This window comes from Camelus dromedarius, chromosome 1, assembly GCF_036321535.1.
Source record: "Camelus dromedarius isolate mCamDro1 chromosome 1, mCamDro1.pat, whole genome shotgun sequence".
NCBI lineage: Eukaryota > Metazoa > Chordata > Mammalia > Artiodactyla > Camelidae > Camelus > Camelus dromedarius.
Genome location: NC_087436.1, coordinates 118,978,936 through 118,996,622, shown reverse-complemented (window position 1 = coordinate 118,996,622; position 17,687 = coordinate 118,978,936). Strand labels below are relative to the sequence as shown.

Genomic DNA, 17,687 nt, shown 5'->3' with positions numbered 1-17,687 from the left:
GTCCCTGCTGAGAGTTTGGGGTCACTCTGCTGTCAAACTCTCTGCCCCATTTCTTCCAAATACTTGATTTAGACCCTTGTTCATTTAAAGACGACACAGCATCTCATCACTTTAAGTAAGAAATCAAGTATTGAATTTTTTTTCTTTACTCCAGGCATCTGGGAGAAGAGGGGAATGTCATTGATTTAATTTTTGGCTTAATTAGGACTATTTAGACCAGCAGAAACAAAGATGTCAGTGTAATTACTATTACCAGAGTGCAAAGCACGATTATGTGAGATGACCAATCAGAAATTAGAGGTTTTCAAGGCTAAAACCACCAGGAGGTCTCCTTGCCACCGCTGGGAGGGGAATCCCGGAGAGACCCACAGCTTGCCATCCCCCGACCCCCGCCTCTTCAAGCCCTTCTGTGGCTCCCCATTGCCTATGAGATGACACTCTTCCCTTGGCTTACGGCCTCTTGCTCACGCCTTTCTCTGGCTATAGCTCCCCCCGTCTCAGGACCTTTGCACGTGCTATGGTTTCTGCCTGGAGTCCTCCTCCCTGGTGTCTCACTTCATTCACATCCCTGCTCACATGTTCTCTCCCACAGAGACCCCATCCATCCAAATCATCAGCCCCCTTCTCTCTGTCTCCTCCCTTGCTTTATCGTTCCTTCCAGTGCTCACCACTGCCTTACGGCATCACAGGTCACTGAGTTTTATTGTGTGCCTCTGGGAGGAGACTGTGGGCTCCTGGAGGGCGGAGTGTTGTGTGGCTCACTGTAGCATCCCAGGGCCTCAAACAGTGTCCGGCTTATGGTGGGCGCTCAGTACAGGCTGGTTAACTGAGAGAATGAATGACTGCACGCAGGCAGTGGCACACGGGAGCATCCGATGGCATAAAATGTTTCCAGACACCCTGCAGAGGTGGGCTGAACAGGAGTTGTATTTCTGGGAAAGACAGTAGCAAGTGTCTTCCTTGGACAAGAGGGAGAACAGGTTCCCAGATGGGGGCGGTCAGGGCCTGGGACAGACCTGGGAAGTGGGATGTGGGACTTTGTGACCAGGAGGGGCCAGTAGGAAGGACACTCCTGTGAGCCTCTGGGGCCGTGTGATCAGCTCTGCTTTCCTGTGTTGTTGTTGTGTATTCAAGTGCAGTCAGTTACAATGTGTCAGTCTCTGGTGCACAGCACAACGTCACAGTCATGCATATACAGACATATATTCATTTTCATACTCTTTTTCATTAAAGGTTATTGTAAGATATTGAATATATTTCCCTGTGCTATACAGAAGAAATTTGGAGAGGGGTTGTCTATTTTTATATATAGTGGTTATCATTTGCAAATCTCAAATTCCCAAATTTACCCCTTCCCACCCCCTTTCCTGGGTAGCCACAAGATTGTTTACTATGTCTGTGAGCCTGTTTCTTTTGCAGTTCAGTTCATTAGTGTCCTCTTTTTTCTTTTTTCTTTTTTTTCAGATTCCACATATGAATGATAGCATATGGTATTTTTCTTTCTTTTTCTGGCTGACTTCACTTAGAATGACGATCTCTAGGTCCATCCATGTTGCTGCAAATGGCATTATTTTATTCTTTTTCATCACTGAGTAGTATTTCATTGGCTGGAAACAGGCCAGCAGGAGGGCAGCCACTTGGCCGGTTCCCATGGGGAAGCTGGACGGGGTGCCAAATATTTAAATCCCTCGAGACTGGCTATAAATGGCTGCCAACCCACCACCCCATCCTCTTCCTTGAGCCCTAGGCCTGTCCGCAGCCCAAGTCCTAACGCTTGGTCAGCAGGGACCTTTGTTTCCACCAGGCTCCAGCACCAGGACCACTGCAGGATCTGATTTGCCAGTAAGGGTGTTGGTGAGCAGACTGTGGGACAGACAGCAACAGACATGAGCTTGGAAGTCCTGCTGCATGGCCACCTCCGTGTGTCAGGAAGGCCTGGTTTGGGGAGGGGGCAGGTGGAAGGGGACGCTGCCCGGGGAGCCGCTCACTGCCCACTATGTCCCAGACTGGGATCTCCAGCAGGGGCAGTGAGCTGTTGTCTTCAGAGGCCGGGAAAGCAACTCCCTGTGTGGAGCAACCGGTCTCAGATAACAGCAGGTGGGTGGCAGGCAGCAGACGGGGCTGGAGCTGCGTCTGTGGCGGAGAGACTGGACTTCGCTACAACCCCGTGGCAGCTGGAAAGAATGTACCTACACGCAGGGCTCTACCGTGAGTGCCCAGGACACTGTGAACAGAGGCCCCGGGGCCAGTTAGAGCCACAAACGGTGCCCAGCCTAGTCCAGGGTGGAGTCCAGCACATTCGAGGATGCCCGGACAGCTCACAGTCCTGGTGTCCAGAATCGCCAGCAGGTGGCAGTAGAGCGCAGCACTTTGAGAGCAGCTGTGGGCTCAGATCCCAGCTCCGCCACTTCCAGCTCTGAGACCTCAGGCATGGCTTTTAGCCATCCACGCCTCGATTTTCTTGGCTATAAAATGGGAATAATAGTGGTACAAACCTGACATTTTTACTGGGAGATTAGATGAGGTCATGCACAGGAAGGGGCTCAGCATAGAATCTGGCTCAGAGTAAAGGCTCAGAAACGTTCTTCCAAGGAACATGATTCCTCTCTCTTTGGAGGAGCCATTTGGGCTGGTGTCTGACCTGTATTTAGTTATAGGTTTGATGAATGAATGAATGACCCACCATGTGAGCCCAAGGTGGAAGCAGACTCACCTATGGTTCGGACCCCATGGGTGGGTTTGGCCCAGTGACATGGTTGTTTCTGTCTCCGCAGTATTTGAAGAGCCGGAGGACCCCAGCAACCGCTCCTTCTTCTCAGAAATCATTTCCTCTGTGTCGGACGTGAAGTTCAGCCACAGCGGCCGGCACATGCTCACCCGGGATTACCTCACGGTCAAGGTCTGGGACCTGAACATGGAGGCGCGCCCGATCGAGACCTATCAGGTGGGCGCTGCGGTCTGGAAAGCCTCAGAGCCCCTCTGCCAGCGCGAGACCCCCAGCCGCCCTTTCTTGCGTCGCGAATTCACATGGAGGGTGGCTCTCACAGGCCCGTTTTGCACGTGAAGACACTGAGGTTTGGGCAATCAAGCAGCGCAGCCCCGGCCGTGTAGCTCAGCTGAGGGCGGGGTGCCTGCTTGGCTCTGCCTCCCGGGAACCTGTGTCATCTGTTGGCTCCTGCCAAAGGCAGGGCTAAATTGCCCTGCAGTCCAGGGCCCCGGGGACAAAGATGAACATCGTGCTGGGCTCAGCTGTAGGGTGCAGATGATGGTGTCCCTCCGGGAGCCAGTGTCTGCAGTCCCACCATTAAGGCGGGCGAAGCGCTGCCCTCTCCCAGGGAGCACCTTAGACAGTGCGTGCGGGGGCGAGACGGGGGCCTGTTACGTTCACACTCCTCAGCCCGGGCTTTTGAAGCCAGGCATATAGGCTGACACATGGGACACCTTCCCGGACAGTCATTGTGTTGTTGTTGTTATGATACATCCAGCTATATTAGAGACTAGAAAACAAAGTGCATGTGAAGTTAAAATAAGGCACGGACTTGAAAGAAAGGTGCGACCATCTTTAAAGTGCTTTAAAACTGTCCAGTTATGTCTCTAGCTGGGAAAATCCTGGGAGGGTTCTTGGAGGAGGCAATATTTGCGCTGGACCTTGTAGGATGAGTAGGATTTGATCATGGAGATGTGAGTGGGGAAACGCCCCACCGGAAGCCCCAGCCAAAGCCTCACAGTGTCACCAGCTGCTTGGGCGCACACGGGGTGCCAGCCACACACATCTGTCACCTCTATTCCTTATTGCCCCTGTTCGGGGCGTGCCGTGGGTCCCACTTGGCAGAAAGGGGACTGAGGGCACTGAGAGGTTAGGGTGTGCAGGAGCGGCCTCAGGGCTGAGCGGTGACAGACTCAGAGCCCAGTGGAAGCCCTGCAGCCCCCCCACCCCGCTTCCCTTCTCTGCCCAGGCCTGGGGCAGGGGGTGTCCGGGGAGGCAGAAGGGGGCCCACTGAGAAGGGGCGCAGAGCTGAGCGGGAAGGACCGGGTGCTCAGAGTCTGACCTGGGACACACGTGCTCCTGGCAGCCAGTGCCCACAAGGACATCCCCGCGGTGCTGGTGTGTTCTCCCGCCCCCCAGCTCCTACCCCTTCCTCAGGATGGATTCGTGAGCAGGCCTCTTTGGGAGCCGCAAGTGTTTCCTCCACTTCTAACCCAAGCAGGCCCCGTGCTCCCACTGACACCCCAAGGAGGGACCAGCCTCTCTTCTGACTCTCAGGAAGGGCAGAGGCCAGAGACTGGGGCAGGAGTGACGTCATGCCTGCTCAGGCCTGTGGGACTGACCATTCCCAGCATCCTTCCAGGGCTTGCCGCAGGGCGTTACTGTTTCCAGCCCCTTTAGCCGTTCAGCCTTTCATGTTCCTATAGTCAGCAAAGGACCATGGATCCTGAAACAAGGGGCAATGTTTAATATGGGTATTTTGTGGGGAGAGAGTCCAGAGTCTTCAGAGTCCCAAAGCACAAGAGGACCCAGTAAAGGGGGAGAATCACTGCTCTGCAAGACGAAGCCCAAATCTGGGTGCTTGGCTTCCGGCCCAGCTCACCTGTCGATTCTAAAATAATAAGTTACATAAAACAAACATAATAGCTAACATATTTTAGCTATTATGTGCTAGAAATTGTGCATAGCAGGATTGTGTTTAGCTGACTTGCAGTACTGAACAGATAGGGGATTTTCTTCCTTCACAAGCTTGGAGGAGAGTATCCAGGAACAGTGAGTGGCTCCGTGATCTGCTCAGTATCTCAACAGCTACTTCTGTCATCTAGTTCACAGTTATTTGTGTGTTGGTTTTCTACCTTCATGTGTGTTACCTCATGATGGAAAAATGGCTGCCATACCTCCAGGAAGTATGCCTACATTCCAGGCAGAAAATTAGAGAAAATGTGGGCCAGTTAGATCTATTATATGTTTTATCAGGAGCACAAAAGCTTTCCCAGAACACTCCTCAGAAGACTTCTTACAACTCATTGGGTAGAATGAGTCCATGACCAGACTGAGAAAATGAATAGTTTATAGCCTCTGTGGCTGATGGAGGCAGGAGAGAAAGGGGTAGGCAGGGGGGTTGAGTGATCCAGCCCTCAGCATGTGCAGTATTGATTTAAGTCCTTGGCACACTTTTCATCTTCTAAGCCTCCCAGCTGCCCTGGGAGGTGGGACCTGTGTTCTCCCTCTCCCATTTTATTTGGTGAAAATTGAGTTAAATGGTGTATCTGATTTAAATGATGGTAGAGTAGCAGGCGGCCGACTAGATTGGTCTTTATTACTGCAGAGCTCACCCTCTTCCCTACCCAGCCACCAGCGGGCGGGAGGCACTCTGTATATAGGAGAGAGAACAGCACATGTGTTAGGACCAGTGCATCCGTGAGGCTGTCGTGATGATGCAAAGAGCACTCACACAAATGCAGACCTGGAGGGCTGAACACAAGCATCCTACAGTCTGTTCAGGGAATGAAGTCAGGCGCCTGGGATGACCAAGTCATCCCCTTTCATCTTGGTCATTGCACACACTGGGCAGGCGCTCTGTACCGGGCTAGACCTTGGGCTCAGAGGGAAGGAGGAGCTGCGGCCTCACCCTCAAGGGTCCCAGACAACAGGAGCACAGTGGACCAGAGCCTGGTGTGGCCGCAGGCCAGGAGACTCACCAGGGAGACCGTGGGGCTGGTCTCCCGGGGGTGGGGGCACCTATCTGAAAGGCGGAGGCTGCCCGGAGCTGGGTTTTTCAAGATGAATAAGAGGTTCTGAGACAGAAAAGGATGCAAGCCTCCTTTTCCTTCCCCTGCCCTCCCTATACTTGATCTTTGGTTTGTGGGCCAGTGCCGCTGCCCAGCAGGGGTGCACATTTCTTTCTCTCCCTCCCTCTGAGCTAATCAGGGCCGCAAATACCTACAGGATGCTCTGCCCAAAGTTCGTCTCCTCGAACACTCACACTCTTCTCCAGGGGAGGAGGCTCATGACCCTCTTTTCTAATGGGAAACCTGAGGCTCATAGTGGCTATGTGACTCTCCTGGGTCACGCAGTAAGGGCAGAGCTAGGAGTTCAGGCTTCATGTTACCCATTCGCTGGCCCCTTCCCCCACGCAGAGGGCGGGGCCGCGTCCCTGCAGAGAGCCAGCACCCGGGAGCCCTCCAGGCACAGAGCTGGTGGGATCGGGCTGCAGGCTGTGGCCGCCAGTCATAGGGCACTACTGTCTCTCCTGCGGTGTCAGGTCACCCTGGGAGAGGGTGCTGGTCTTCCACTTGCAAGCTGTGTGAGTTTGGGGCAGTTGCTTAACTTCTCTGAGCTTCAGTGTCTCATAAAACAGGACAGGTGGCATCTGCCGAGATCATTAAGATGACTGAATTCTCCTTCCTCTTTTCTCCATGATGGTCACCATCATGCTCCTGGTGACGATGGTCCCCAGAAGGCATGACCCTGCACCAAGCGGTCTCCTACCAGTGGTCCCAGAACAGCCCATGAGGTCTGCCCTCTTTTCACCCTAAGAAGGTGAAGCCAAGAAGCCAAGGCTCAGAGAGGTGAAGTCACTTGTCCAGGATCACACAGCCAGGGAGGGGCAGAGCCAGGATTTGGTCCTCTCTGATGTTGTTCCCTTTGTCACTGTGACTGTCCCCTCTCTGGCCACAGCTCAGGGGTTGGCCACGTGCGTGGCTGAGTCAGGAGTGCGATCCAGACCCGGGAGGGCATAGCCCTGCTCAGTGAGCCCCTCCTCATGGAGGGAGGCCAGGACTGTTGGGGAACACCCCCTCCTTGACTCACCCCGTCTGCTTCTCTCACCAGGTCCACGATTACCTTCGGAGCAAGCTCTGCTCCCTGTATGAGAACGACTGTATTTTTGACAAGTTTGAATGTGCCTGGAACGGGAGTGACAGGTAACCCCAGACCGCCGACCCCATCCTGCCTAACTAGGGGCTTTCTGCCCAGTGGAGCCAGCTGGTCACCTGGGCGGAATGCATCGTGGAGTTCACTGTTCTCAAGCCTGATGAATCAGGGTGTTCCAAGGAGGCCCAGCCTTTCTTGTAGCAGATTTGAGCTCTCAGCTCTCAAGTTCAAGTGCAGAAATGAAACTTCACCTTCTGAGACCACACCTAGCGTCCACGTGGAGCCCCCTCTCCTGAGTGGTAGTGGAGACATCTTCAGCCAAATTCAGGACCCTCATCACAGCCCCTTCCCCAGGTTGTCAGGGGTGAGAGGTGCTCCTGGTGCCCAAGCCCCAGGGGCAAAGGGCTTTAGCCACTGGTCTACGCCCCCTCCAGCCACTATGCTGTAGCTTCAGGCCCAGCAGGGCTCTGGGGACCACTCACAGCTCCTGCACGTTCTGGGGCCAGGGGACTTCTGCAGTGGCAGCCACTCTCACAGCCCCACCCACCTGGGAAATGGCCCTGAGGCTGATGTGAGTTCCTGTTTCCCCCATCACCTGGCTCAGCCCGGGGCAGGTGTGGACAGGAAAGACCCAGGGCAGGTGTGGACAGGGAGACCCAGGGCAGGTGTGGACAGGGAGACCCAGGGCAGGGACCCAGGTGACCAGGCAGGGATGGAAACCACACTGGCCAGTGTATCAGATTGTCACCCACCACACTTCACAGTCGGAGCTGGTTTGGTGGGTGAGAAGGGGTGGAGTGAAAGCCGGCAGCCTTCGACTCAGCCGCCGTCAGGGGTGTGTCCATCCCATGGACCCCGTCAGTCACGCGTGTCTGGCCAGAGGCAGGCAGGGCTCTCCCCAAGTTCTGAGTGTGGCTGGTGCTGCCCTGGTCCTGTGAGAGCTTCTGTGCTGTGACCCTGTGTGGCTCTGGGCACAGGCACGCTGGGACCGGCAGAGAAGGCGGTGGGGGAGGGGGACCGGGAACCACAGAGACAGGACCTGGAGGGGGCCTTTCCAGGGGCCCCAAATGGGGCCAAACCACTGTGTCCCAGGGAGGGGGATTTTCTGGAGCTGCTGCCGACACCCTGGGCTCACCTGGTCCTTGGGGTCTCCGGGCACGGCAGTGATCACATCAGAGGGGCCAGCATGGTGGGTACGGGGGTGCGGGGGGAGGCTCCACTGAAGGACACTTAGAAACTCAGACGGAGGGCCTGGCCTGGGACTGGGCTGACACAGCTGGGTCAGGGGGGACACAGGCACTCCCTGCAGGGCCTGCGCCCAGGCTGACACACTGGGGGTTCCCCGGCGAACACGGGTAGCCGGTCTTGGGACGGAAGTTCTATCAGAATCTCAGAAAAGGGACTTATTTCTGGCTGAAGGGGCTTCCAGTATTACTGTGTGTGTGTGTGTGTGTGTGTGTGTGTGTGTGTGTGTGTGTGTCTGTCTGTCTGTGTGTGTGTGTGTATGTGTCTGTGTCTGTGTCTGTGTCTGTGTCTGTGTCTATGTGTCTGTGTTGGGCTCCCTACTGATGGTGAACACTGTCGGCCTTGCCTCCACATCACCACCAGGGGGCGCCCATGAATAGGAGATGCAGAGCTCCCAGAGACCTGAACTCCAAGTTCTTCCTGGAGGACAGGTGCCCAGCGTGGAGCTCAGCTGTCCCGCCTCTCACCCACCACTTCCTGCCATGCGTTTCACATGCCAGCTGCCCCAGCCCCGGTGGTCCCTGCCACCCCCCTCCACAACCCGCTCTGTTCCCACCCCCTGGAACCCGGTCCACACTGCACCTGGCTCACTCCTGCTGTTACCTTGCTTTACTGACTCAACTCAAGGCCACCTCCCCCAGGAAGCCCTCGGGATCCTCTCTTCCTTGACCACCCTCCACCCCAGCCTCCTGGGTTTTCCTTCTGTGTCTCTGCATTTATTACATGTGTTCACCTTGCGTCTGTTTGCCTTCCCCACTGGTTGGGGTGCCCCTGGGAGTGGGACTGTAGCTCAGCCCATCCTGAACCCCTCACTTGGAGCCTCAGGAGTGTCCAGTCAATGGCCATTAACATTCTGGGAGGCACAGGGAATACCACCTCCTTCCACTTCATTGAAAGCATCCTAGGAGCCTGGCATACCTCACAGAGGAGGATGAAGCCTGGTCCCTGCCTTCCAGGAGCTCAGAGGCTAAGGGCAGAAGCAAGTTTTGTCCTCCAAGGACCCCACCCTCGCAGACCAAAGCAAACCTTTGAATTCCTCAGGCTCAGCATGTCCTGGCCTGCTCATGTTCATGGGAAGCTTCCGGGGTCCGGGCTGTGTAGAAGGCAGCACAGAGCTAGTGGATATCTGACAGCCCTCCCAGCGTCCCTTACCCAACTCCAACAAGACTTAGATGGGCAGCCCGGGGGCGAAGAGAGGGCAGCAGCTCTGGGGGCACTCCAGCTGCATGCCCTAACAAGCCTCCAGGCCTCTCTGAGTCTGCTCACCTGGAAAGCGGTTCTAATAAACCATGACTTTCAGGGGCTGCTTTGAGAATGAGACCCTGTGTGTGAAGCTCTTGGCAAGGCCATGGCTCCGTATTGGCAGCAGATAGCCCGATGATTTGCACACAGGGGTCTGTTGTCTGTCTTGTCTGAAAGAACCCGGCCTAGCCTCCAAGACCCACGTTAAATGCCACCTCCTCTAGGAAGCTCTCCTTGATCTCGTCTGCCTGGGAGGAAGGGATTTGTGTCTTCCAGTTGCAGGAATCTGACAAGCCTAAGCTTGCTCTGAGGAATTGCAGGCAAGGCTGCCCCAGGACTCACGCTGGACCTTTGGGGCCATCCCCTCTCTGTCCACTCCCATCCCTGTGCCTCCCTACTTCTTTTTACTCATTAGCCTCATCCTCTCCCACTGCAAATGGCTTCCCCTTGCTGTTAGGGACACTGACCCCAAATAGCCCACAGTCCCTCTCCTGGGTCTATGAACATTCTCATGGAAGGATCCGATTGGCTTTGTTTGGGTCACATGCTCACTTTGGGGCCAGTCAGCATGGGCATGATTATCGCAGGCCACAGCTGGCCAGCGGGGGGGCAGGGTGGAGCGCCATGATTGACAGACCCTCCGGAGCCACAGGGGTGGGGCAGGCACCTTTCCCCAGAGGAAGAGGAGAGACAGGGGACAAGCGCAGCCTGCGTCGTGATCCCCACATGCAGATGAGGCACGTGAGGCTGCCAGAGGGGATGCAACTTGCCTAGATGCCAGCCAGGGCAGGGACTGCCCTTTTCCCTGTTGAAAGAACCTTCTGGAATGTTAGAGAACACTTCAGAATGGGAGCAGTGGGCCACTCTGTCCTGGCAGTGTCTGCAGGGTGCTGGGACCTGGCGTTCCCAGGTGAAAGAGACCGCCTCTCGCCGCGGGCGTGGGAGGGGGCTCCGTCCTCCCCGGAGGTGTCAGCTGGACCCTGCGCCCGCGTGTAAGGACGACTGGCCACTGCATGGGCTGCAAGTAACTTTAAGATCTCACTCTCCCTTTCCCAACGGCTCAGGAAAAGCCTGGGTGTTGTGTGAAAACACCCACAGGTTTCCGCGAGCTGTTCCTCAGAGAACCAGGACCAGCTGCCTTTCTCTCTGGGAACCCATCACCCACTCTCTCCTCCAGCCCCCTCCCTAGTCTGGGGCTCCCTGTCACAGACGGCCCGGTGGGGCTTCAGGCCACACGGATGGTTAGAACCCAGAAACACCGGTTGCCATTTAATACACACAGGAGGCGGGATTTACTGAGCCCAGCACTGCTCTCAAGTGTTTTACCGTGTTATCTAATCCATGCTCACCAAGGGCTGGGGTCCTTCGTTACCACATTTTATAGGCAGGAAAGCTGCCCAGAGAGCTAGGAAGCGTGTCAGGGGCAGAGCTGAGATCTGGACCCGGATGGCGGACCCAACCTGAGCACCGTCCATACTGCCTGCCCTTGGGGCACACCCATCTACACTGCCTGCCCTTGAGTGCATGCCTTTGCCTTTGTCTTTGTCTTTGGGCCCAAGAAAAGCAGGTGGAGAGAGAACGGTCTGTGTCCCCATCTTGACAGTGAGGCCAGTTAGCAGCCCCAGTCAGCCAGCATCGGGGCCCCTGTCCGGCTCCTGGGCCCAGGCTGAGCTGGTGGACTCCGCCTTTTCTGTCTGTAGAGCTGCTCTGGGCCCAGGGAGGGGAGGCCTTGGCCCTTGGGCTCTCAGATTCCCCCCCAGCCTGTGAGATTGGAAACCAGAGCTCACCCCACCCCCAGGCTGCTGTGCCCACCCCCAGCCGGGCTGGTGTGATTTTCCAAGCTCCCAGATGGGTCTGCGCCCCTCGGGGCTACCCCTCTCCTGCACAGGCTCTGAGAGCGACCACCACACAGGACAACGTGAGAGCCCTACCCGCACAGCCCGGCACAGGGAGGGGGAGCCGAGGGAGGGTGGGAGCCCTGGCTCTCCCTGGGGGAGACAGAGTCCACCTGCTCCTGCTGCTGCCTCAGCAGTGTCCCCCAGTGTCCCCCAGTGTCCCAGGGCTGCACCATGGGTAATCAGGGAGGGCTGTGGAAGGAGCGAAAGCAGGAGTCCCTCACTCATGAAGGGGCCCACCTGGCTCCATCCACACTGACCTGCTGTGTGTAAGTCCCTGTGCTATGCTGGCAGGGGCCCTCTCTGTGACCCAGCCTGACGCCAGTGGACATCAGCCATGGGGGTGATGGGGAGTACCTGGCAGGGTCATGGGCAGGCCCCCCTCTTGTCCTCTGAACAAGACAGGCCTGACGGGGATGCTGCCCTGAGTCGGGAGGTCAGAGTTCATCCTGGCTGGTGATCCCTGGGGGCAAGTGCCCCCCCACACACACACACACTGGTGCCGGGCTTGGGCTGCAGTGACTTTCAGGCGCCAGGTCTGCTCTGGTTCTGGGACATCCTGAGGCTCAGCCCACTCTGGGGAATCACACTGTTGGGACATAATTCAGGGGGCATCAGAGCCAACCCAGCCTCCCCCCGGACGAGCCGACTAGGGACACAAGAGGGGCTTCTCTGGGAAGGAGGGACACGGAGGGCATCCTCCCACTCCCCGCAGCATCGCGGGGTGGGCTCCTCACGCCCGCCCCGCACCTCCACACAGGTGTTATGTCATTGTCTCTACAGCACACGGGTCTATTCACACGAATTAAGGTTTTAGAATAGAAAAGAGCAGAGCCAGAAAGTACATTAGAATTCTCCACCCACTCTCCCTTCACCTCCAGAGATGAGATAAATCTCTTAAAAAGGTAGAACCACTTAACTGCCCCCTTCCTGTCCCAGGGCCACCCACAGAGCTCCCCCAGATAGCTCCCCTCCACTCACCTCTGGTCTGTCCCCTGTCCGTGTCCAGGGGGATAACTGGGCAGGTCATTTCACACTTTTCTAAGACTTCCAAGGGCGGCTGTGACTGTGCGACCTTTCCACAGCATGCATGCATTCATTCGTTCATTCATTTGGCAGATACTTAGTGAGCACCTCCTGGGGGCAGGTACCGTCTGGACCTGCAGGTCTGGCCGTGAGTAAGAGAAGCTTCTGGCCCTTCAGTCCCTTCGGTTTACAAAGCTTTTACTGCGCCCTCCCTCATCCTCACCTGTGCCAGGAGCTCTCCTTCCCCGCCCCGGGGCTCCGCTCTGCTGCTGCTTGGCTGCTGGGGGCTGTCTTCCCTTCAAGGACCGCTTCCCTGCTAGGAGGCCAGGCCAGGCCCTGGGGACTCACCCAAGACACACCTGCCCCAGGAGCCCCCACCTGGTGTGGAGGACGAGGCACAGGTGGACGCTTACCCAGGGGCATCGGTGCTGTGAGGTGAGCCGGGAGAGGTCTCCACCTGCCCCCCCAGCTCCCAACCCCAGCCCCACCCCCCCTCCGCAGAGAGTGTGCCTGGAGGCCGAGCCCAGGGGCTGTGTCGGCAGGCCTCTGTGCCCGCTGGCTTCTGGCTGGGCTTGACCACCGGAGACACTGGAATGTCTGAGAATAAAGAGAGAAGCAGGGTATTTATTCCTCCCTCCCCTCACCCCTCACGCCTCGGGGTGGTATCAGAATCTCCAAATGTACCCGTCCCAGGGCACTGCACTTTCCCTGTGTTCCCTTAGAACCTTCCAGAACCTTTGGAAACAGCCTCTTTAAGGAACTCTTCTCCAGTCACCCAGTTGGCATGTGCCCTCTGCCCTCTGCTGGGGCCCAGGTGAGCCTCGCCCCCTGCTGCCTGGGCCCCCAGAAAAGCTGCCTGATAGAGGGGGTCTTCCATCCTCATTGTTCCCGACACCCACCCACCCACCGATCTCTGAATACAAGGTCAGAGAAAGCAGTCTGGGTGTCAGGGGACGTGGCACCAAACATTAACACTGCAGACTGTGGGCCCTGGCACACGGCTGGCCTCATCGGCGCACGGCCACCTCCAGGAACCACATAGCTTGGGCACGGGCAGCCCCCGAAGCTGCTTGTAGGCTGGAACCAAAAGGGAGTTCCTGGCCCCAACTTGTTGAGGCCTCAAGCCAAGTCAAAGGTCCTTTCTGTGAAGAATCGGAACTCGGAGGGGCAGACTTCACAGTGAGAGGGGAGACACAGTGCTGTCTTACCCCATTAGGAGACACATGTCACCCCACCCTCTACCCTCCGCTGGGGAGACCCCTCTCCTTGGGCAGCTTCAGGGACCAGGCAGCAGAGGGGCCTCCCCACTCCATACCTTGGCCGTCACCATCCAGAAGGGACCAACACTAAGAGATGGTCCACAGGTGAGGAGCCAGGTGACTTCCAATCACAACTTGCCCACTCTCGGGTGGCCCGGGGAGGTGGTCTCCCACAGAGATGCTACAGGCTGGGCCCTCACGTACTGTACTCTCCTGGTGTCAGTTTATCAGCCCAGGTTCTCCCGTGAGAAGGTAACATACGACAAGGACATGTGTCATTTTCAGCCTGTGACTCAGCATCACCCAGGGACCCTGAGCATCTGACCCTGCCCAGCCCAGTGCCGAGCAGAGCAGTTTCTCCTGGTCCAGCCAGCTGGAGCCCTGCCTTTGGGCACCTCCCCCACCTCTGCACGGGATTATTCCTGTAACTTGGGTGATATGGAAGGCCTAGCTCATGTGCGTAACCCTTATAAACCTAGGGGTGCTCATGGCTCGTCTCGGAGCATTGACAGTCTCAGGAAGCACAGCTCATGCCCCAAAGGGAGGAGGAGTCCCAGTCTGTACCCACCTCTCCTGCAGAACATTGGAGAAGACGCCTTCCTTACCCTCAGCATTGCTTCCTGGAAGCCATTCCCGCCTCCCAGTGATTTTGTGTGCCCCACCCCTAGATGCTTCAAAACCCCAAACCCCTGCTCTAGGCCCAGGCCCATGGAGCTGGTGTTCTTTCTCTCCCAGCTCTTACCATGTAGACTAACATCCTTTCTCTGGTCCAGCAGGAATCCCTTCTCCTTGGGAGAGGTGAGGGAAGGGGTGGGAGGTGCATGGACAAATATAAAATTCTCTAGCAGGACGGGGGAGGTCTGTGAACACTGGCACATCGGTGGCTTGCGAAGAACATTCCTTGAGTCACTCGAGGGCTCAAACAGGAGGCCCCGGGTCCCTGCCCCGAGGGCGGGTCTGGTTGGTTCCGGAGCCCGCCCTTTGTCAGCCCGGAGTTCATAGCCCTCCGTGTAGTTTGCAGCCTTCTGTGTTTACTTCCCTTTGCCCTCGCTCTGGTGTTGCCTAGTCTCATTGAAAGTCTAGGGCTCTCGCTCCTGGACTCAAGGGCGAAGTCCAAGAGAATGTTTTTATAATGTTTGGGGCAGAGTATTAACGGGGTCTCGGCCCCTGGCTCTGAGCCTGTGTGCTGAGGCTGCCGAGATGAGGGAGGACAGGAGACGCCCAGAGGAAGTGGGGACGGAGGCAGGCGTGGCTCCGTCTGCTCCCCGGGCTCCCGTCCTGGGGAGATGGCCCTGCAGCCCCGGGTATTTCTTCTTTCTTGCGTGGCCCCGCCTGACGCCTCTCCTTCTCCCACCAGCGTCATCATGACCGGGGCCTACAACAACTTCTTCCGCATGTTTGACCGCAACACCAAGCGGGACGTGACCCTGGAGGCGTCGCGGGAGAGCAGCAAGCCCCGCGCGGTGCTCAAGCCGCGGCGTGTGTGCGTGGGCGGCAAGCGCCGGCGGGACGACATCAGCGTGGACAGCTTGGACTTCACCAAGAAGATCCTGCACACGGCCTGGCACCCGGCCGAGAACATCATCGCCATCGCGGCCACCAACAACCTGTATATTTTCCAGGACAAGGTGAACTCGGACATGCACTAGGCGCCCCGCGGGGCCGTCCCCGCGCGACCGTCCGACGGCCACGCGCCGAGCGGCCACCAGGGGGCGCCGGGCTGCCCCTCCCGCGTCCCGAGGCCGAGGCCGGACCGCCTTTGCTGGGGGTTGTCTAATAAAACCAGGAAAAAAAGGATTCACAGCTACGAATCATCGTAAACCGACGCGACTGTCGGCCTTGAAGTTCACCTCTTTCATCCCGTGCTTTAACCGCGCGCAGTCTTTCCCACGGCATTAGGATTTGGACGTCTGCGCGTTCATTCTTCACCACAGCGGTTCCTTTCTGGGGACGCGGGAGCCCCGGGAGCTGTTTCTGTCACGCGCCTCCCTGGCCCCAGATCAGGGCTCCGGGGACAGATAACGAAGCTCAAACAAGCCAGCCAGGGATTCTTTTGATGATCAATGGAGCAATTTCCACTGTCTCGGAGCTAAGGGTCTCACCTTTTTGCTTTTTGGATCGTGAATTCATGCTGAGCACCTGCAGAGTCCTCTTTGGGGTTATGTAAATGTCTTTCACTATCCCAGGTCGGTTACAGTTTCTTGAGGTGGGGATGTGGGTGTGTGTCTCTTAGCCTCCTTTGAGCCACCCTTCGCCCAGCATCTGCCGCTTGCCCTGCGCAGCGCCGGCCCTTCAGGTCCATGGTCTACTCCCTGCAGCCGCTCTGCCAGCTCTCCTGTCATCCTGGTGGGAACTCTACTGGCTCCGTCCATGATCTTTCTGAATCTTCATCCTGACCCCGTGAAGTGGGGGCCCATTCATTTCTTCCATGAATGCCAACAGCTCGCTGAGTGCCAGGCTCTGGGCCAGGTGCCAGGGATTAAAGGTGAATAACTCGTCATCCCCATTGTACACATGCAGAAACTGAGGCCCAAGGCGTGCGCCAACCAAGCGGAGGAGTCAGGAATCTCGTCCCCTCCCTCCCACAAGGCGCTGTCCAACCCACCACGTAGGGGATGCACGTTAAAGCAGCGTTCTAGCCTGGAAGGTTCTGAAGACGTCTCTTCATCTTGTGAAGCAGGCAGAGCAGGTGGGACGGGGAGGGCCCGGGGAGAATGGAGGAGACCCCTGGTGGCTCCTCACCTGTTTGGTAATGAGGAACCCCACCCTATCTCCATCCCACATCTGTACCCCAGCCCTCTTCCAGCTGCACTAAACTGCCTCCAAAAGAAAATTGCATGTTATGACCATTTGAGGATAGCTTTTCTTTAACGACTCACAGTCTCAGAGGACACTTACCTGAGGGCCACGGAGGATGTGGTGTCTCCAGAACAGTTCCTCCGGCTCTGGGGGGGCTCCCTTGCCGGCCACACCCCCTTGTCTTTGTCCTTGGAACTGTAGCAGAACCACGTGGCTTGCATTTTGATTCAGAAAACAGAGTGCAGAGGCCTGACGGAATCCACCTTTTTTTTTTTTTTAACAAAATGTAACCTAACCCAGGAAATAGACCCAACCTGAGATTTTTCTCAACGGATAACAATATACTTGTGTGTCAGAACACAAAACGCATGTGCACTCACTTCCAGCCATACGATAATTACACAAGGAGATGGCTTATTGGTTTTTTTTTAAGTCAACATGAATGAAGAATGTTTGTTTATATACCACTGTAAAATCCAGGTGACCTGGACAGTATTATATGTACATATCTATTCTAATTAAAATTAACAATCACAGGATTGGATCCCTTTTTCTTTCCCTTGTAAAGAGGTTCAAGAATGTGGTAAATTGTATAGAAATTTGAAGCCAAAATCCAGCTCTGAGGGCCTTACACAATTACTGGGATATTTGGCGCAATCCATTTCCCTTTGTGATTCAGATGCTGAGAGGAAACTTACATTTGCAGCTAGAGGTTACTGTCAGATCATAGATTTAACATTTACCATTCCTACAAGGTACAGATCTTCCACTGTATTTGAAAGGAGGTCTTACTACAGTTCCTGGTTCCTTGCTCTGTTTTAGACTTTGGATATCAAGCCAAAAAAGAAAAAAAAAAAAAAGAGAGAAAAGAAAGAAAAAGATCTTCTTGGATGAAAAAGCATGTCTTTGGATCCCTGGACAATAAGAGTGTCCAAAGCATATTGTGAATAACATGTGTGTTGAGAAAAGATGCTGTGGGGAGAGGGGCAGAACTAGCAATGGCAGAAGGACCAGTAAAATAGTCACAGACTTCGCTTCCTTCCTCTGTTTACCTTTTCTGCTCTTATTGAATGTATGGGCGTTCACAGAGTCATTGTGAAGTTGTTCGGTGGTTTTTGTTTCTATTTCAGTACTTGCTGAGGACTGGGCGCTCGGAGGCGCTGGGTACACGGTACCAGCGTAGACAGACCTGCCCTTGTTGGACTCCGTAACTCATAGGTGCATTTTTGTTTTCTTTGGTGTCTCACAGGTTATCCAACTGTTGAATAAAATTATAAATATGTTAATACCAGCTTTTTCCAATAAAATAACAAACGTTACATTGAAAATGAGTCTCAGAATGCTCTTTGTGTTTAATGA

General features: G+C 55.8%; 1 protein-coding gene across 2 annotated transcripts in view; it reads left to right on the top strand.

Annotated features, from left to right (window-relative positions):
* PPP2R2C (protein phosphatase 2 regulatory subunit Bgamma) overlaps positions 1–17,656 on the top strand; it is a 131,290-nt gene extending 113,634 nt beyond the window's left edge. For both annotated transcript variants that reach the window (XM_031437702.2, XM_031437708.2), the window contains exons 7-9: positions 2,775–2,944; positions 6,821–6,912; positions 14,887–17,656. In XM_031437702.2, coding sequence (XP_031293562.2) covers positions 2,775–2,944; positions 6,821–6,912; positions 14,887–15,178 — 554 coding nt within the window. In that variant the 3' untranslated portion in view covers positions 15,179–17,656. The remainder of the gene's footprint in view (positions 1–2,774; positions 2,945–6,820; positions 6,913–14,886) is intronic.
* The last annotated feature ends 31 nt before the right edge of the window (positions 17,657–17,687 follow it).